The sequence below is a fragment of the Schistocerca serialis genome, chromosome 3, assembly GCF_023864345.2.
Source record: "Schistocerca serialis cubense isolate TAMUIC-IGC-003099 chromosome 3, iqSchSeri2.2, whole genome shotgun sequence".
NCBI lineage: Eukaryota > Metazoa > Arthropoda > Insecta > Orthoptera > Acrididae > Schistocerca > Schistocerca serialis.
This window is the reverse complement of record NC_064640.1, coordinates 76,161,117-76,183,451: the sequence shown is the minus strand read 5'-3', so window position 1 is coordinate 76,183,451 and position 22,335 is coordinate 76,161,117. Positions and strand designations below refer to the sequence as shown.

Here is a 22,335-nt window from a genome sequence, read left to right as displayed (position 1 = left end):
AATATGAAATGCTGGTACATTAATAACTGGAGTAGCCACCACAATGTTGGATGTAAGCATGCAAATGTGCATGCATTGTGTTGTACAGGTGCCAGATGTCAGTTTGTGGGCTGCAAAATTCAACACCTATTGCAATTGGTTGGTCAATACAGTGATGGTTAATGCTGTTTGTGGCCATCACTCCTAACTTGAATCAAAAAACACAACAGATCTCCACCCTGTCCTTCAGTGAGCTCTCGCTTGATACAACTGATGTCACAAATGGCAGTCGTTTGGGGTCAGTGGAATACATGCAACAGGGTGTCTGACTCAGAGTTGTCTCAAAGTAACCAGTTTGTAACAGTTTGTGTGTCAGTGTGGTGCCAACTGCTGCTCAAATTGCTGCTGCAGATGCAGTACAATGTGTCGGAGCCACATGCTGAACATGATGGTTTTCCCTCTTGGTAGTGTTATGTGGCCACCTGGAGTCTGGACTTTTTGCAACCATACATCCTGATAACCATCGCCACCAGTAATCATGTACAGTGGCTACATTCCTGTCTAGTCTTCCTGCAATATCGCAGAAGGAATGTCTGTCATCTTGTAAAGCTATTACACGACCTCTTTCTCTTTCATACTTAGTGAGGTGCTGATAATGGCATCTTTGTTGCCTTAAAGGCCTTCTTGACTAACATCAACTTGCCACATGCAGTCTCAAAGGTAACTAACACTCATGGCCATTAGTGTGTGTATTTAAAGCAAATTTCTTTTGCACCCTCGTAGAGAAACAACTTGTACCACTCTTATGTGACTGGAGGGAAATTTGAATAGACGTCAATTTTCAGATGTACTGTAGAAACATGCCTACCAACTTCCATTAATGTTGCACAACTCCTCCTTGGTGTTGTATTTTTTTCCTGATCAGTGCATGTGAAAGAAACAATTTGTCTAAACTCTAATGATTTAAATGATACGCTATCATAGTTAAACCTGACTACGAAAAAAAAAAAAAAAAAAAAAAAAAAAAAAAAAAAAAAAAAAAAAAAACCCCACACATTTTCACAGCGCAGCATTTTGTTTCTCAAAGTTGGTTTTAACAGAAAACCTGTAGATTTTGATTAAAAAATACATATAGCCTATGCCTGTCCAAACTTTTACTAGAGTATAATGTAAAAATTAATGGTAAATCAGTTAAGAACCTTCCAAAATTTTTGGTAACAATGTTAATGTTCAACTTGTCTTTATACAATAGCATACAATTTAAACGTGCGTGCGTGTGTGTGTGTGTGTGTGTGTGTGTGTGTGTGTGTGTGTGTGTGTAAAAAAATGTAGCCTATGTCTGGCCACATGTTTATTAGAGTACTGTGTAAAAGTTTTAAATAAAGTGGTTAAGCACTTTTTGAGATGTTTGGTAACAACTTCTCTTTAAATACAATTACAGATTAAGTTACCTGAGTGACCAGTCATTTATCTTCCTAAATGCTTGAAATTATACTGAAGTTCAACTTTTGTTAAGAGATAAATACTGTCATATTTCTGTAAAGTTTCTCTCTCCCAGTATTCTCTAAAATTTTTGAAGTAGTAATATACAGCTGACTTCTTAACACTGTGACAACAAATAATATATTGACAAAGTCACAGTTTGGATTTCTAAAGAGTTCTGATATTGAGAAGACTATCTACACATACAGCAAGCGTCTAGTTAAGTCATTAGACAATAAATTACAAGCTTCTGGTATAATCTGCCTGACTGTGTAAGTCACAATATCCTTTTACATAAATCAGAATCTTGGAGTGTAACTAGACTTGTTGGAGAATGGTTAAAATACTGTGTGTTTGACACAAAACAAAGGGTGTCAACAGGAAAGAGAGACACATTAAGCTACTAGGCATCATACAACATGTGGTTTCCAACAAGGTTCCATCTTAGGTCCCCTACTTTCTGTTGTGCCTGTGAATGATCTTCCATCAATAACATTACTGGATACCAAATTTCTTTTGTTTGCAGGTGATGCAAAAACAGCAGTAAATAGCAAATCAAATACAGTCTTAGAAAGATCAGCTATTGAAATTTTCATTAACGATAATAAATGGTTCCTAGCCAATTCTTCTTTGCTAAACTTCGAGAAAACACATTATACGCAGTTCAGAAATTGTAAGAGCTTTTTTGCCAGTATATGTGGATTACAGCTTGATAATAAATTCAAGTGGGAATGGCATTTCACAGAACTGCTAAGTGCCTAAATAAATCTCTGTTTGCAATGTGAATGTTGTAAGACACAGGTGATACAAAAATAAAAAAGCTAGCATATTTTGCTCACTTTCATTCCATAATATCATACTGGGTTATTTTTTGGAGTTAACTCATCGTGCTAAGGTACAGTTTTCCAAGTCCAAAAACGTGTAATAAGAATTATTTGTGGGGTGAACTCAAGAATGTCCTACAGAGGTCTGTTTTAGTAAGTAAGGATACTAACTGTGCTGTTTCTAAAAATATTTAGTCCCTAACGAAATTTGTCGTTAAAGTGTACCAATTTTTCAAATCAATAGCTCAGTTCATGGAATCAGTACCAGAAATAAGAATATTCCTCACAAACGTTTAAAGTTGCTTACTTAGGTCCAGAACGGTGTATTACTAATAAAGTACAGATTAAGAAGAGCCTGAAGGATTTATTTTTGGCCAATTGTTTCTACGCCACTGATTTTTTTTTTTTAAGCAGAACTGACTGATGTGTGTATTTTACTAATAATACAAAAGAATAATGTGACTATTACATATAATCTTACTTCCATACATATTTGAGGCAATAATGTGAACATTGTAAATAAGTGTAGTAAAACGATGGTGTATAGCTCTGGTGCATTGCACTGCATCAGTAGTAGTGATATGAGCACCACAGTAACATGTCAAACCCTTACAAATTGGTTACTTCAAAAATAACTCCAAGTCAGATGCCCTGTAGTGTGCATTTCACTGACCCACACCATTGCCAATTGTGACTTTAGTGGTGTCAAATGTGAGCTCATTGGATGGCAGGGTGGAGGACTGTTGTGTTTTATGATGAAAGCTGGTTCTGCCTCAGTGCCAGTGATGGCTGTGTGTTGATTATAAAGAGGCCAGTTGAGGGCCAGCAAGCAACCTGTCTGCGTGCTACACACACTTGACTTACACCTAGAGTTATGGTCTGGAGAGCTATTTCATATGCAACTCTCATTGCTATCCCACACTACCTGACTCCAAATTTTTACGTTAATCTAGTGATTCAAACTGCTGTGCTGCCATTCATGAACAGTATTCCAGAGTGTGTTTTTCCAAGAGGATAGTGCTCGCCCACATACCACTGTTATAACCCAACATGCTCTACAGGGAGTTGACATGTTGCCTTGGCTTGCTCGATTACCATATCTGTCTCTAGTTGAGCACATATGGGACATCATTGGACAACAATTGGAGTGTAATTCACAACCAGCATTAAATGTCCCTGTATTGACCAACAACGTGTCACGGGCATGGAACACTATCCCACAAACTGACACCTAGTACTTGTACAACACAATACATGCACATTTGCATGCTTCTGTTGGACATTCTGGCATTTTTACCAGTTATTAATGAACCAGAATTTTACATTTGGAATGGCTTATCTTGCACTTATATTAACCTGTAATCTTGCAGTGTTATTCACTCAAAAATGTTACCTAGACAAATGCATTCCCGAAATTTCATTACTCTACATTAATTACTATTTTGGTGTTGCTTTTTCCCGTCAGGGTATAGTTACAATTTTACTTATTCCACATCCGTGAGGACCATTTCACTTCGGATCTGTGGAACGTGCATTAGCATATCTGTTGTTCATAGTAAATATTTATTGAGTATTCTTGTTTTCAGACATGTTCTACATCCTGGAGGATCTCCTCATTATGGATCTACTGGAAACATAAGTACATTTAATCTAATATAATAACCAATATTTCCCTTCTCTCATAAAAGAAACATAAGATCTAATTATAATACCAGGAACACAAACCATCTCTACCACGACAAAGATTTTAACAACATTATAGAAAGTTGTTGAATACATGGGTAGACTTTTATCCAACACCCTGCCACAGCATATTAACTGTTTTGGACATAAAATGGTGGAGTTGAAGACAACATTTAATAACTTACCATTGGGTACCATTAAAGGATATCTTTACATAACCTCTCAAAATTAATGCACTAGTTTACTATACAGTTAACATTAGCATTGTAACACTAACATATTTCATAAATTTAAATCACTCTTTTGTACAACACTTAAAATAAATTTTACACCTATGGCTTCTTTCCATGTCCCAGAGATTTCTCTCTGTGGGATCCACAGAATGTGATTCAGGCTATATAATCAGTGATCAGCTGTTTTATTTAAGGCAATGAAATACCACTGACAGTTTAATAAAATTAAAACCAATTTACTTTCTTCAAGTAGAAATTAATGTCTGAAGGAAGATTTCTGACTAAACAGATATCACACACGATTAGAGCCTGCGAAAAGCAAGGCCCATTATGAGATATTTTTTAAGTCCTCATATATTTCATTTGGACATAATCGAGCTATTTTGCCAGTTTTTCTTATCTACAAATATGATTGCATTGCTTGGTGGCTAAGCTGATAAATGTCAGATTACAAATTCAAAGGTTTGAAGTTTGATACTAAGTTTACTTGCTTTCACCTCAGGTAATAGGTTGTTATGTGAAAATGTCAAGTTACCCCACAGTTTGGATTATTTATTTATTGTAGATATTCTTACAACTGACTGGTTATGTCATTTCATAGGTTGAAGGGAGGCAAGGGCATACCACCTTTAATATGACTATGCATAATCTTTTATGGAGGTATTTGACTGAAATGCTACTTTGTATGAAAGTAAAATATGGATGATACACACATCAGACAAAAGAGAATAAGAATGCTGAAAACCTTATTGGTAGAACTTGACTAAAAGGAAGAATCAGCTGAGAGGACACATCCTGACACATCAAGGAATAGCCGAACGAATGAATAATTAATAATAGCCTTGTACACTACCGAGTAAAAAGTCAGGCATCAAACTCGGCAAGTTTTCGTTTTGCACTGTACAGATGTTCTACGGTGTCTCTCTGCATATTCCAATACACAATAACTCTTTTCTTGCGTTGTCACCATTTTGTCAAGGCATTACAGTCTTAATGCCAACTGAAGGGCACAATGCAAAACTACAAGTTTATGGTTCTATTCATACACTAATAATATCTGTACATGTAATACTTGGAAAAATACAGAAATTTGGAAACCAATGAATCATTTACAGTGGTCCAGTATAGTTATCCTGGTTATTTTATAACTGAATAAATATTCATGAGGACACTACTAATACAACGGTTTTGTCATTCGTAATATATTACTGCATACATGCATGAGTAAAGACTGAATGGTTTGAGATGCTCTATTTTTTGAAACAATTAAGCTAAGTACATAGGGCCACTGGTCTACTGCTAAGTATAGAGATTTATCTTTCAAGACAGGGAGATGAGCTAAACTTCAGACCACATTTACATGTCACATCAACTATAGTCTGAATTGGTACATTAACCAGTCTTTATTTCTACTTCATATACCCAATTTGCAAACAAAATATGAGGAAAAAAGAAAACATTTTATACAATTAAAATGATTCACATGCATATGAAATGAGGAAATCCCTTCCACTCTGATACACTTACAATCACCAACATAGGTTAGTACAATATAGTAATAGAATGATCACTTAGAAACACAATTAAAAGAAATGACTCCATGTAAGGACCCCCACAAAAAGTGAGAATGATGTGAAAGGAAACAAAATATAAATTGGTTGTGGATGAGGAGACTCATTTTGTTGTAAAAAAGGAAACTGGATGAAAGACGTTAATTCATAACACATACTGGTGGAATAGTCAGAATTCATCACCCAATGTTAATAAGAGTGATAATCACTCAGAAGCAGCACAATGAAGTTCCACAATGAATCTTTCACTCTGCAACAGTGTGCGTGTTGCTTTTGATGAAAGATTAAGACTGTGTGCCAGTCCAGGAATTCAGAAAGTATTTACTGGGAAAAGTGAAGCTGTGAGGACGAGTCTTAAGTTGTGCCCAAGTAGCTCAATCGGTAGGAGTCCCAAAAGGCATGGTTCCCGTCCTGGCACAGTTTAAATCTGCGAGACAGTTTTAGCATGATCAACTGACCCTCTGATGTTGCTGCAGCAGCAAGAAGTTGTCGCCTAACACACATTGCAAAGTGGCTGCACTAGTGGATAGGCACATAAATAAGAACTTCAGCGTTGTAACTCAGCTTTCAAACTTGTGGTTTTTTTTTCCTAGACCACCTACACTCTCTCGAGTCTGAACCGATACTGCAGTACAGTCACAATCAGAGAATAAGGACAGAGGAATTATGAGAGATAAACCCAAGTAAAGCCTAAACTGACAAGCGTATGCAGCATAGTACGGTGGAGTGAACACAGTTGGAAGAACATACTTTTACCCTGATAAAGAAAGAAAATTTAGAATGATGGGAAAATTATGTGCATGAAACTGTCCGCACAAAATGGCTGTAATATGAAACACATATTTGTGTGAATGAGTGGCTATAAGGGCCCTCATAACTGCTGAAGTTCCTGGAATATTAATATATATTGAGAATCCACTCATGCATCAAATTACCTTAATATCCTAGGATAAATCATTCCACCAGGAGCCTAACACAATTTTTTTAGAGTACATGTGGCTTATATTATCTTCCATGACTATAAGGTGGGAACTGAACTATTTTTCTTCCATGCGTAACACACATTTAAAACTTTCTAACAAAGAATTCAGATCTGGATAACCTGCATAAAAGTGACATAAAACCTGTTTTATCATAATATTTTACTAATGTAACGTGAAAACAAACATAACAATATTACTTACCCATAAGGGCTTGTTATAAATTGCTAAGTAATCCCTGTACGGCACCCATGGTCCAAAGACACATGTGCCTACACAAAGTACATAACCTATATACTCAGCAGGTGATGGAAGAGATTGCAAAGCTCCAAAATCTGTATCGAATGCAACTGATATCACCTTCATCGCCACAAGCATCTGAGCTCCCCGAATTTTATGCCATTCAGTTCTACTAACAAAAAGCAGTTCACTGAAATCAAGACAGAATGCATCCTTATAACAATTTTCCACATAACTTTTACACAACTATAAATTATTAAATGCTAATTTAGTTAAAGAATGCCACAAACCAATTACTGAATAGAGCAGTTCAGTACAATGAAGTATCACCTCCAGACACTAATTACAAAATTATTTATTCCCAGAGATTATCTTTGAATTAAAAACCTCATCTGCAGTCTATATGAGGTGGCTCTACTAAAAAATAATATTTCCTTATAAGGAAAAAAGATAAGTTTAATACATATTAGTATAATGGGATGTCAAATGAAAATGAGACAGATGTGACAAAGTAAGTAAGCTGTTTATTATTTCAGAATTAATCATCATAACTATTAATACATTTACTGAATATCTTGTTTAGGCGATAGTCAACAGCAACTACAAATTTTAAAAAATGCATACCACTGTACTGTCTGTAATAACGTTATTTTTTATTTTGCTACTGGTTTTGATTCTGAACCATCATCAACAGCAGCTGTACAACATACAAAAAGCAGAAAAAGCCCGGACAAAAGCAATTTTATTTTTGAAACTTCCTGGCAGATTAAAACTGTGTGCCGGACAGAGACTGAAACTCGGTACCTTTGCCTTTCGCAGGCAAGTGCCGGCACACAGTTTTAATCTGCCAGTAAGTTTCATATCAGCAAACACTCTGCTGCAGAGTGAAAATCTCATTCTGAATTTTATTTTTTATTAACAGTATGGTGATTACTTTTGAAATATTAAACAGTTTACTAACTTTCTTCAATCGGTCTCATTTTCATTTCACTGCTCCTTATATATACTGAATTTAGAGATGTTACACTGTCCTGCACAATTACCACTCTTCCAAAACAGAATTAACAAGGTAATTAATCAAATTTAAACTGGAATTAGTAGCATGAAACATACTACAAAACTTTAGTCCCTCCTATTAAAGTAACGAAATTAAACTAAATATTCATCCAAAGAAGTGACAAATATGACTTTCAATGAATTTAGTGATAGAGAAAAGGACCTACTCAAGAACAACTAAAATATAATTTGCAACATACTTCCCACAAGTAAATAGTAAAAAGATCTCATTTGCTCCGGAAAAACTCCAGCTGATTTCTCAAAGTTCAGCAAATAATTATATTCCACAAACAAAACCTGATTACTGATAAAGCCTTGCGTAAGCGACTGAAGAACTTCAACTGCGGTCTGACAACACCACCAAGGCCAAAATAAGGAACGTGGTGGTAGTAATCGACAAGGAACACCATACTGAAAATATGTTCCAGTTCTTTCACAAAAACTACACTGAGGAGGAAAATTCTACAGCTAAATTTCAAACTTTTTTTTCAAATTAGTGAAATTTGTAATAGTAATAAATTCCTATCTGTTACAAAAAGAATACTGTTCTGTTTAGAAAAAAAAAAAGCCCTTTACCTCTCATATCTGATCCTTCTCATAAATAAGTGAGAAGTATTCTTTAATTAGCCCAATAGTGAAATCTCTCCTTGAAGTAATAAAGAAGTATATTATACAGCTTCCAAGAATTTAACATTTGAAAGGTCTCACTTACCAAAAACTAGTTGTAACTTCACTGAAAGTATCAAACCTATTCGTTTTCTATCAATGACCTAGTTCATTTCCACTGATGGGGTTAATACACCTGGGAAGACCTAACAATGACCTAGTTCATTTCCACTGATGGGGTTAATACACCTGGGAAGACCTAACAATGACCTAGTTCATTTCCACTGATGGGGTTAATACACCTGGGGGGATAACAGATGTACTGATGATGATTTCAATGTCGTCCGCCAACAGATAGTAAAGTGGCATAACTAATAGAGGGCCATCTGTGTCCATCCTTTAATGGGGAATGCTCACAGCCAGAAGGTTCAGTGTGATACAAACGTGTGAAGCAACCGGGAAACCATGCCACGGAGATGTACACATGCTTTCTTCACTCAACTGAGTGAGTTTTAAATGGGTCAAACTGTGGCCTTCTGAGTGGTGGGATGGTCCTTTTGGAGAACTGCCACAAGATGGACATACTGTGTCAGCTGCACAATGATGCTGGTGTCCGTGGTCCTGTGAACATTCTCACACCCATAGACGAGATTCTGCACATCCACGCAGCACAGACTCCCACCAAGACTGTCATATTGTAAGGGCAGCAGTGGCAGATTGTACAGCTGCCACAGCACAGACAAGAGGGCTTGTGAGCCCAGACATGCTAATACAAGTTGTTGTGAAGCAGCTATTAGCTGTGAAAATATGGGCACGCACACCTCTAGCCCATCTTCAACTTACACCACAGAATTGATATGCATGGCTCATCTGGTACTGTCAGAGGATCACTTGGAAGATGGAATGATATGCTGTGGCCTTCAGCAATGAAAGCAAGTTCTACCTGCATGCATGTGATGGTCATTTACATGTACGAGGTAGACCTGGTGACCACTGTCTGATGGAGTGCATTCGTCCAAGAGACACTGGCCTCATCCCAGGCCTTATGGTCTGGGGTGTGATAAGCTACAATTTTCGTTCACCTTTGATGTTTATGGAGGGGACACTAACCAGTGCTTGGTACGTCCAGAATGTTGTTAGACCCATTCTTTTGCTATTCTTGCAATTGGAAGGTGATGTGTTGTTCCAACAAGATAATGCTCGCCCCCACACAGTCTGAGAAACTCAATAGGCTCTGAATGACATGCAGCAACTTCCCTAGCCACCACGATCTCTAACCTTGTCTCCAATCGAGCACGTGTGGGATATGATGAGATGAGAAGCAAATCGAGCAACTCGTCAACCAACAACTCTTACAAAAATACGTGAACAGGTCAAGTAGGCATGGTGTAATGTTTCCCGTGACAGTATTTTCCATCTGTACGATTAACTGGCTGCCAGAGTCAGCACCTGCACTGCTGCCCATGGAGGATACACCATGTAGTAATTGTTTCAGCATGGGTCAATACTAGGGGCCTCAGAACCATTTGTGCTACTGCTCTATTACTGTAATCAGCTCATGTACACCATATGCACTGCAGCAACAATAAATCTTGAGTGAACTGGAAACCACTAAAATGGTGTACTATTTTTTTTTCTGGCAGTGTATTTGCTGTACTGGCATAACCAACAAAACAATTACAAGCATCTCATGAAAAACAAGTCCATAAATGTGGCAAAATAGATGTACTAATACATTTCCTCCAGCTTGTCCTAAGCATAACTAAATTTCACTTCACAACAAATTCTATCAACAAGAACAAGGCTCTGGTATGGGTAGCCTTCTTAGTGGATTACTTGCTGACTTTTGAATCAACTTTGTATAAAATCAATCTACAAACTGTAATGAGAGCATTATTAAGAATTTGGGCCATCACCACAGACACGACTCAATGCTCTCTACTCTACAATGGTTCTGCAGAATACATTAAAATACCTCGTAAGTTTTCTGTGCTAAACTTGAGAGTTAATTACTTCAACTTTCCTTCAATATTTTTCTCCAATAAATATCATTAATATTCCCTCAAACTACAAGGAGAACCCAAAACCACAGACAGTAATATTAACAGCAGTTCATTTAATCCTCACAACCAAACCTTCACAGCATTTAGACTTATAAAATGCACTAGTTGCCACTAAATACAGAGGACATTTACAATAAAATTAACATGATGAAGGAAATATGAGATAACAACAGAAAAAAACCTCTCTTGTAGAACTAAACAAAATTTAGATACTAAATGGACAATATACAAAATGGGTAATGCTGAACAAAAAGAAATATAGCTGAATAGTCTACCTCCCCTCTCCAACATACAATGCAGCTGACAAACTGTTTAGGAGATCTAAAGTATGAGCTAGGGAAGTGCACATAGTGCAGTACAACAATACGATCACTCTGTTGTTGACAAAATTTTATACAGCCCGTATCCTACACACTATTTTATAAAAGTTGGAAGACTCCTTATTGCACAATTAGTGTGAACACATAAATTATTTCAGGATGAACAGCTCAGTTAGATCAGCCACAGTTATGCATACTGAACAAAGAGAGTACACAATTGTTGTGTTAATTGGTTGGTTGGTTAATTGAGGGTTAAGGTACTAGAAAGAAAGGTCATCAGTCTGTTGATCAAGCTTAGTTCAACTGGAGCCAGTGACATCTGCCAGGAACTTGTTACAATGATGAAAGTATGAAGGAGTGGTAAAATCGAGACATAAAAGGCAATAATGATGCCAGAGCTGAGAAGTATTTTATGGATATGCAAGGAAGGGAGGAAGGAAGACTGAGCTTAATGTCCCACCGACATCGAGGTCAATAACAACACAGCACAAGCTCACATTGTATCAAGGATGGGGAAGGAAATTGGATGTGCCCTTTCAAAGGAACCATCTTGGCATTTGCCTGGAGAGATTTAGGGAAATCTCAGAAAACCTAAATCTGAATGCCCAGACGCAGGCTTGAAGTGTCATCCTCCTGAATGTGAGTCCAGTGTGCTAACCACTGCACCATCTCACTCCGTACAGAGATGTATATGGTTTGAGACAACATGTAGGTAAGAGCAGACACGGCGCCTCCCAGGACTGACTCACAGCAAGAGAAACCCCGCCCCACACCCAACCGCCACCAACCCAATGAGGGACAAAGACAGTTACAGAGCAAAGAATGCCTTCTAGTTGGCAAATTCAGAACAGTAAAAGTGAGAGGCCTAAAATGTAATGGACATCAGTTTGGCTGTCAATAATGAATACAAGCTAAGAGACATAGTTAAGGCAGCAGGTAGGCATCCCTGGGGCTCTTCATGCGAGATGAGGAGTCCCACCCACAGCTATCCCATTCCTGAACAATTATAGTCAAGGAGTTAAAGAGCACCCACTACTCAACAGAGTGCAGGGGGTGTAACATAGGAGGATGTCTTCAACTTGTCATTTCCACATTAAAAAGGTAGTCGGGTAAGAAGAGGATGCCGATACTGTCATTATGTGGGTCACATGGTACTCAGCAAAAATTGACGTGTCGGTGCAAGGACCACCATGAAGGACAAGATCCGGAACAGTTGTTGACCTCTGGTGTCCCAGCAGACAAGCTTGGCCCACACCTGGGAGGAAGAGGCTTACAGTCCCGAGGTGGAGACATAGTGCTCTGTGTATTCCTTCTTACTGCAATTAATTAGATAGTGAGCCTTAGCAAGGAGTTGCTTGAAAGTGAGGAGGGCAGCCTTATGAAAAGTGCTGCTTGAGATGTTTCAGGGCATGATGATGATCCCGAATAGCTGTTGTGGTGTCTTGGGTTCACCATGACACTGGCCGGCAATGGATGTGACCTGCAGAAAGGGGGAAAGCAGTTCTAGTGGCGCAGGTAATCACATCTCAGATGTTTTGGACTACACTGTTGATGCAATTTGACAGAGAGGGGGCGAAGGTAACAGCAGAGGCATACATCTGCCACTTGGATCTTTGAAGCATGCTACATGGAAGTTGGTAATCTGGTGGTGGCAAAATAGTGACAGGATCAGCGGAAAGTTGTCACCGTCACAACATGCTAGTTATCAGGAGCTCCAAGCCTTACCTGTGGCTATTGAGTATGCAGGGCACAGTCATCTGAAAGTTGTGGCTCACGTTTGCACCAACAGCGCCCATCCCATGGATTCTGAGGCCATCCTTAGTTCGTACATGCAGCTGGCGGAGGTGATGAAGGCTGCTGGCCTCATGCACAGGGTGCAATCTGAGTTTGCAATTTGCAAAGTGTTCCCGGAATTCACTGAGATCCTTTGGTTGGGAGACGAGTGGAGGGTATCAACCAAAAAGCCTTTGGCAACTATCTGACAGTACTGGCTGCAGATTTCTAGATCTGTGTTATTGGGTGGGGATTTGTAGAGCTCCATTTGATAGGTCAGGTGTGCACTACACAAAGGAAGTAGATACTTTGAGACCAGAGTACTTGTAGAGTACACACGGATTTTTTTAGGCTATGCAGTAGCTTGAGCTACTCTGATGAACACTTCCCAGTTCGTAAGCAGAAAGGGAAGTCAGACTGTACTAAGAGTAGACACTTTGACTGTCAAAATTTTATCAGTAAGTTGTCAAAGTATTCATAACGAAGTTCCTAAATTTACTGCCCTCCAAGAAAGTTCTCGCAATATTTAGCGAGTCTTGGAACAAAGGCAGATTCAGCCTCATAGGAGATGGACTGTTGACACAAGCACTGTCTCTACTGAGGTTGTAGTTGAGTGTAACAGTGAAGTTATCTGGTCCTGTATACAATGTCTAGAAGAAACCAAGTTAATTGTTGGAAGTTTTTACCAGTCACCTGATTCTACTCAGATCATGCAACACTACTCCGAGGTGACTTTAACCCACAAGTATACACTATGACACAGACAGTCTTGCGAAGTGCTTTTGAATAAATTTTCTGAAAACTGTCTTGAGCAGCTAGTTTGGCTTCCCAAACACAACGGAAACAGCTTAGACCTTGTAGCTACAAACAGGCCAGATCTTAGTTAATAAATCAGTCATGATGGCTAGGAGAGTGTTTCTGGTAGAAAAAGCAGACAAGCAGTTGATAGCATCTCACTTAGAAACTGAAAATTGTAGTCTGGAGATCAATGTGCTAGTCCAGTCACTTGAGGACCAGTCTGGTGTGGCTGTTAAAGATAGCAGAATGAAAGCCAAAGTTTTAAATTTCACATTTAAGAAATCTTTCATGCAGGAGAACCATGAAAACATATCACCATTTGATCATTGAACAAACTCCTGTATGGAAGACACGGTAACAAGCATTCCTGGTGTAGAGAAACAACTGAAAGAGTGGAAACAAATAAGCCCTCTATGGCATTGGCCCATTACTTAGCTTGCATTTATTGTGAATCTCTCACCCAGCACACAGACTGAAGCAAGTGGAAAAAAGTACAGGCGACTTGTGTGTACAAGAAGGGTAAAAGAACGGAGCCGCAGAATTACAGACCAATATCCGTAACACCAGTTTGCTGCAGAATCCTTGAACATATTCTCAGTTCAAATGCAGTAAATTTTCTTGAGACTGAGAAACTTATGTCAATGAGTCAGCAGCGTTTCAGAAAGCATTGCTCGTGTGAAACTCGACTTGCCCTTTTCTCACATGATATAGTGTAAACTATGAATGGAGGGAACCAGGCAAATTCCATATTTCTAGATTTCCAGAAAGCATTTGACTGTGTGCTCCATTGCAGGCTGTTAATGAAGGTTCACAGATATGTGAGTGGCTTGAAGACTTCTTAAGTTATGGAATACAGTATGTTATCCTCGACAGCGAGTGTTCATCAGACACAAGGGTATTGTTGGGAGTGCCCCGGGAACTGTGATAGGACAACTATTATTACCAACGTCTACAACTACAACTACATCTACATCTACATCTACATGGATACTCTGCAAATCACTCTGAAGTGACTGGCAGAGGTTTCACTGAATCACCTGTGCAATAATTCTCTATTATTCCACTCTCGAACAGTGCATGGAAAAAACTAACACTTATATTTTTCCCCGCGAGCTCAAATTTTCCTTATTTTATTATGATGATAGTTTCTCATTATGTAGGTCAGCATCAACAAAAATTTTTGGTTTTGGAGGAGAAAATTGGTGACTGAAATTTCGTGAGAAGATACCACTGCAACAAGAAATGCCTTTATTTTAATGATGGCCACCCCAAATCTCATATCATGTCCATGACACTCTCTCCCCTATTTCTTGGTAACATAAAACATGCTGCTATTCTTTGAGCTTTCTCTATGCACTACATTCATCCTATTAGTAAGGATCCCACACCATGTAACAGTACTCCAAAAGAGGATGGGCAAGCATAGTGTAGGGTGTCCCTTTAGTAGATCTGTTAAGTGTTCTGCCAATAAAATGCAGTCTTTCGTTCACCATCCCCACTACATTTTCTGTGTGTTCTTTCCAATTTAAGTTGTTCGTAATTGTAACGCCTAGGTATTTAGTTGAATTTATGGCCTTTAGATTTGATTGATTTATCCTTTAACGGAAGTTTAATAGATTCCATTTAGCAATCATGTGGATGACTTCACACTTTTCATCATTTAGGCTCAATTGCCAATTTTCACACATACAGATATCTTTTCTAAATCATTTTGCAATTTGTTTTGATCTTCTGGTGACTACTAGATGATACATGACAGCATCCTCTGCAAACAACCTACGGCAGCTGCTTGGATTGTCTTCTAAATCACTTATACAGATAGCAGGGGGCCTATAATATTACTTTGGGGGATGTCAGAAATCACTTCTGTTTTACTCAATCACTTTATGTAAATTACTACAAGCTGTGACCTCTCTGACAGGAAATCATGCATCGAGTCACACAACTAAGATGATATTCCATAAGCACACAATTTGATTACAAGCCACCTGTGAGGTACAGTGTCAAAAGCCTTCTCGAAATCTAGAAACATGGAATCACTTTGAAATCCCTTGTCAACAGTACTCCACACTTCATGTGAGTAAGGAGCTAGTTGTGTTTCACAGGAATGATGTTTTCTAGATCTGTGTTGATTGTGTGTCATTAGACCATTCTCTTTGAGGTAATTTATAATATTTGAACACAATAATATGTTCCAAAATCCTGCTGCATATCAATGTTAGTAATATGGACCAGTATTTAGTGGATTTCTCCTATTGCCTTCCTTGAATATTGGTGTGACCTGCACAACTTTCAAGTCTTTGGGTACGTATTTTTCATTGAGTGAGCAGTTGTATATGATTATTAAGTATGGAGCTATTGTATCAGCATACTCTGAAAGCAATGTAATTGGTATACAGTCTGGACCAGAAGACTTACTTTTATTAAGTGATTTAAGTTGCTTCACCACTTCGAGGATATCTACTTCTAAGTCACTTATGTTACCACCCATTCTTGAATTGAATTATGGAATATTTATTTCATCATCTTTGATGAAGGAATTTCAGAAGGCTATGTTTAGTAAGTCTGCTTTAGCAGCACTGTCATTGATAGTATTTCCATTGCTATCAAGTAGAGAAGGCATTGATTATGTCTTGCCCTAGCAAAATTTACTTTACTCTTTGGGTTTTCTGCCAGGTTTTGAGACAAAGTTTCACTGTGGAAACTATTATAGGCATCTCTCAACTGCTATTGATACTATTTCTTTGAATTCATGCTGCCTCGCAAGCTGCTAGATTTGTTACTGGTAGGTTCACACACCATGCAAGTGTTGTGGAGATGCTTTGAGAAATCAAACAGGAATCCCTGGAGGGAAGGTGACATTCTTTTTGTGGAACACTATTAAGGAAATTTAGGGATCCAACATTTGAATCTGACTGCAAAATGATTCTCCTGCCACCAACATACATTTCACGTAAAGATCACAAAGGTAAGATATGAGAAATTAGTACTCATATGGAGGCATACAGACAGTCTTTTTCCCTCGCTATATTTGCCAGTGTAACAGGAAAAAAAATGCCTAGTAGAGATAGAGGATACTTTCCACCCTGCACCATACAGTGACTTGCAACATATGTATGTAGATGGAGATGCAGAAGATCATCATGTAGTGACCAATGAAGTGAAGCTACGAGACTGGGGTGGAAGAGAGAGTTATGTCAATAACCAAATAGGTGCCATGGGGGAGACTGAAGTGGGGAGGAGTACCATTCACTGTGGAGAGACAAATCATGGTCGGTAAGAAGCAGGTCAATCAGAAAGCCTCTACCAGATGAAGTGGTACACACTGGGGATGGTGCACATGGAGATGCCCTAGTAGGAAAAAAATGGGAGGTGGGAAGGGGAGTTTTTAAATTAAGGTGGTCAACTCAATATAAATAAGAGGCCTAACAGGACATAAATAAACATTACAAACAGCGATCGCTAAGTTCATGTGGACCTGCACCACTATTGCTTCCAATGTGGTATGAAGGGAAATCCACCCACTGACGACATTTGTGTGAATCAGTGTACAGACCCCTCCAGATGTGCCCTCTTGGGGCCATTACGGTTCTGACAGAATGAGCAATAACCACAGGGCATTAGGGAATTGTCATCAGTATATATTGTTTCTTGGGAGAAATGCAAATAGGAGATGATGAGGAAATAAGATGATTTAGTTCAGGCAGGTGACAGTAATATCAATTACAGTTCCAGTGAACGATCGCATTGTGTGTTTCTAGGTTATGAATAAAAGCGGTCAGGAGGACTGGTCACACCTCATAATCACTGCCTGTCACTGGCATGGATGGAACCACATCAGCGAACACTGGTTTACAATCCGGCTGCGTGGGGGTATTTGGTACCTCCAGGGTAGCTGAAATAGCCTTGTCCCGATTCTTCTTCTTCTTTTCCTCCTCCTCCTCCTCCTCCTCCTCCTCCTCGTCCTCCTCCTCCTCCCCCCCCTTTTCCCTCCTCCTGTCCACATTGAAATTTCTCTACCTGTGTCACGAGATGGTTGATCAGAATGGCCATTGTTTTGGTATAATTAGATATGCTGATATGCAAAATGTACGACCTGATGCCACCCACTCCAATCAAGGGCTCTTCCCACAGGTGCCACCCAGCCACATCACAGGTCATTTGGCATGATGGCTATTGTCATGCGTCCTGATGCCCCTGGGAGACTAGCATCTACTCCTCAGCATGCATGGGGAGCTAGGAGCTCAGGAATTAGTGGTGTGATGCCTGTGGTCTCAGGGGGGCTGTACCAGAAATATAGGTAACGCCCCCATAACCTGAGATTAACTACTGCACTTGCTTTCAAATGCATATACGAGACCAAGCAGGTATTGTACGCGCGTGATATTCAACACTTCAAGCTGTAGGTGCTATTTAAGGCTTTCATCCCCGGTCAGGCCACACTATAGAAATAGAATTTTGAGACTGAAGATCAAATCCAGAAGGTGTAATCAAAATGGTGATGTAAAGTAAATGAATGAATGTATTGAGAAAAGAAGGCAGAACCTACGCAGCAGCTAGGTCAACATCAAAGGCTGCCATCATGAGAAAGTAAGTAAGTAAGAGAAGGAAGGACAGTCAGAGATGAGAGACTGCAACACAAGAAAGGAAGTAGGCACTGCAATAGCTTTGGGTCCCATGCTCATCACACACGTACTCATGAAAGAGTCATGAGCCCATGAGGGGTTTTTATGTAGAGTTCACATGCCAAGAAGCTCTCTCTCATCAACCAAATTAACGGACAAATCATACATCAATGCCAATAGATTTTTTTGTAAATATAGTCAACAAAGTGTTGAGAGTTCATCACCAAAAAAGTAACACAGATGTACTACAACAAAATGTTTTCGGTCAAGGTGTATAAAAGCGCTACTTGTGTGTTTCTCTTTGTATGAACTGAAAACAGTTATGCTATACATATTTAAAATTTTATTTGTTAGTGTCAATACTCTGTAGTACTGCCAATAAACAAACTACACACAAAATGTACACAACTTTCTCAAAGTCTCACACATGTTCGGCTATTCTGTACTGACTTTTCAAATTGTTTATAAAACATGTAAGTAAGAATGAAAATGTATGATGAACAGTGTCCTGTCAGTATGTTCATAACATTTGTTTTTAACTACTACTGTGTAATGCATCGTTCATGCTGAAATGTATTACATTAATGTGTCCTTTAAGTTTGCAATTTATTAATTTTTTATTTAATTATATATGGAGAAACAGTTTTGTTTTCATTTCTATTATACACGAGACAACTGTTTGCATTACCACATTTCTGTAAAATCATTATAGTTTTTGTCTTTTTGTTCCATCATACACCTGAAGATTATCTGCAGTGCAGAACGAAGCCAGTTGTTGGCAGATAAAAAGTTGTTAACCAGATGGTGTTTGTTTGTTTATTTATTACATATAAAGGGAACCCATTACCTAGTTTTCGAAACTACTCATTTCTTTGTCAGGAAGAAGAGAGGGAGATTCTGGGTAAGGATAAAAAGGAACAGCAAGACACTCACTTTCCAGGAAGAGAGAAACCCCACCTGTAGTGAGGTCAAGGGTTTCTATCCAATTGAGCTATAAAATGTTAAAATGACTACCCTATTCTTCCTTCAAATAATTTATGTTTGCAAACTTGAACCAACAATTTTATGGGAGGACGTTCACATTGACTGGAGAGACTATGGCAAAATAAAACTTCTATTACGATAAAATTCAAGAAATTGTAAATTTTACAAGGCTTACACATGATAATAATAATGAAACATGTAAAGTGGGGCAAAAGAGGGCAATGTTAAGAAACTGGCACTAATAATTTAAAGAAATTTTTTCAATCACTCCATCATGAATTTATAGGTAAAACTTCACAGTAACTATTAAATCATCATGGTATTAAAGTTTGACTCAATTTTGTATTATGAAATCTGAGTATCATGCAGAATATGACGACAAACACCAACAGTCTTAAAAGAATACTTTGCTACAGCATTAGTGGCAATTAGAGATTTAGAGAACATATCTGGTTTCTAATCTCTGTTGTTAATATGTACTACAAAATATATTTAAGGACAGCTACAACTAAATTATTCCACAGGGTCTATTCTGCAGTGACAGTTGAGCCTCCTGATCCCCACAAATACTGACCCTACCTTTCCTTTTGCTGCCATAGGGTGGCCATCCCACAACACTCCTCACTATCACTATGCTGAAGGTGGGCAGAGTGATACTCAACAATTAAATAGGATATGTTTCCAGAAAAATGAAAAATAACAAAAACTATGTGACTCTGGGATGGCTGAATAAACATTTTGTCCTTAGATGTCCAATGCTTTACTATCAAAATCAAGATTGACCAACAAATATGTAATGCTTTACAATTACCCATGCTTTAGGTGATGGACCAACAAGGTATAGTAAATTGTTTAGTTAAAACACTGCCACGCAGTAACCACAATCTAGTCCAAATCCGAAAGCAGGGTCGTCAGTGAAGTACAATACTAGTACCGAAAACATGATGATTACAGTCACCAATGAACAGACAAAAAACAAATCCTGGGTACACAGTGTAACTACTTATACAAACATTAAATATTCCAGAATGTACAAATATTTCTTATGTTTGTAAATTTGAGAACCTAACTGATAAATATTTAATGACAAGTAATTGCAGGTGGTCAGGTTCAAACTAGCGACTAGCAGCATGCCAACCTGTGACCCTAACTGCTATGCCGCACTGCTTGCACTACAGCTTCTGGCATTACTCTCTCCCTGGAGAAAAAGTGAGCCACTGTTTCAGTAGTTCTCATGGGAGCCTACCACAGCACTATAGATCTAGATCTTGTAAAGGGTCCTCTGTATGGCAGAACTGGGAGATCCTCCTGTTCTCATTGTGTTGGCACATTCTCTTCACTATGACTAGCATTGAAGGTAGACCCTCCCATCAAAGCTTTGTGATCATCAAACGGGTCTTCAGTTTCCTTGAACAAAATGGTCTTATCTCTGATCTGCACCTCAGCATGGGTGGATGTATTGATGGGGTTAGAGAGACCAAACTACGAAGTCATTGGTCCCTTAAAACTTTTTGCATCAAGCCAGGAATAGTAGAGTGAAAGGAAGGACACAAAAGACACATTCTGATAGACTCGATTGTATCTGAGAATCAAGAAAACGAGGAGACAGAAGCAAGTTGAAGTAAGAGATGGGTAAAATAGTGAAGGTGGGATAGGTTCCCCACTCAGAGAGCAGCTAGAGGCCCAGTGGACATGCTATGCAATGGTAGATGCACCCTCTGCAACCAATCGGTGCTTCCACTTGCAAGAAAACTAACAACACAAACAAGATGATAAAATCTGAGAGAAGAAACAATGATGATGAGCCAGTAAACCAATGACAGATATGAAAGAATAAGAAGAATTAAAACGTAGGAAGGGCAGGAGCCAAGCCAGACCACCACGCCTGGGGAGCCATGGCCCCTAGGTCAGATCAAGTGACAAGGCACCCCCCCAATCCCTCACATGGATGAAGAGGCTAATGTGCCATACGTCAAAGAGATCAGTTGATTTGGGGAAGGAGACCAAACAGCAAGGTCATCGATCCCATCGGATTAGGGAAGGATGGGGAAGAAAGTCGGCTGTGCCCTTTTAAAGGAACCATCTGGCATTTGCCTGAAGGGATTTAGGGAAATTATGGGAAACCTAAATCAGGATGGCCGGACACGGGTTTCAACGATCATCATCCTGAATGTGAGTCCAGTGTGCTACCCACTGTGCCACCTCACTTGGTATGTCAAAGAGAGAAGTAGAAACCACTTTCACAGGTAAAACATAAAACCAGATTAGTCACTTTGTTGTCGTCCATTAGCAGCAGAGGTAGCTTGTCAGCAAGTTTAACGTATCACAGTAAGGTGGCCAAATTAGGGCAGTGCAGTAGGATGTGTGCCATGGTTAGGTAAGTAGCACAGCGGCAGTGGGTGGATCCCCATAGAGGAAGATGTGGCCTGGGTTCAGCTAAGTGTGGCCAATGCGAAGGCGACACAGAACCGTAGATTCTGTGTGAGAAGCACGAAGGAAAGACGGACACATGGTCATGATCTCCTTTTTGGTTTGCAGTTTATATGGAGAAACTAGGGCACAACAATCCTATTCTCCAAGCAGTGGTCAGACTTGAACTGACAACCCACAACACACCAGCCAGTGGTACTAAATGCTACACCACACTGCATGTAGCACAGCTTGTGGCAATATTCGTCTTGCAGTGTTGAAATGGGCAACTGTTAGTTTTATGATTAATGCACTATTCACTGTGTTATTAGAAGTTGTAAAAAAGTAAGTTGCTAAAAAGAGCCTAAACAGCACAGTAGGTTACTTTCCAATTTACTAAAATAGAGAAATAATGCATGTGTCCATAAGCCAGCACACTCACACTTCAGTAAAACTAGAACAGACTCCGAATGAAGTTTTACAGGAAGCCTGAAGAGAGGAAAGATTTTGATGCACTTCTAATGTGAGATATTTTGCTTCAAAGTGCAGTGTGAGACATTTTGAGTTTGGCAGTAAATACGATCAAGACTTTGACCAACCATCAGTGTTTACTTCCATAACCACAGTAATTGCTCTTTAATGCCCAACCTAGACTGGCCCAACTGCACCATATTTGCTGCAACATTTGCCACCCATAGTTGCTGTCAGG

At 39.0% G+C, this 22,335-nt stretch overlaps 1 protein-coding gene across 1 annotated transcript in view; it reads right to left on the bottom strand.

Moving 5' to 3' along the window:
* Positions 1-22,335, bottom strand: part of LOC126469737 (protein-serine O-palmitoleoyltransferase porcupine) — a 123,379-nt gene that overhangs the window by 53,135 nt on the left and 47,909 nt on the right. The window contains exon 5 of the mRNA XM_050096942.1: positions 6,957-7,182. Within this exon, the coding sequence (XP_049952899.1) occupies positions 6,957-7,182 (226 nt within the window). The remainder of the gene's footprint in view (positions 1-6,956; positions 7,183-22,335) is intronic.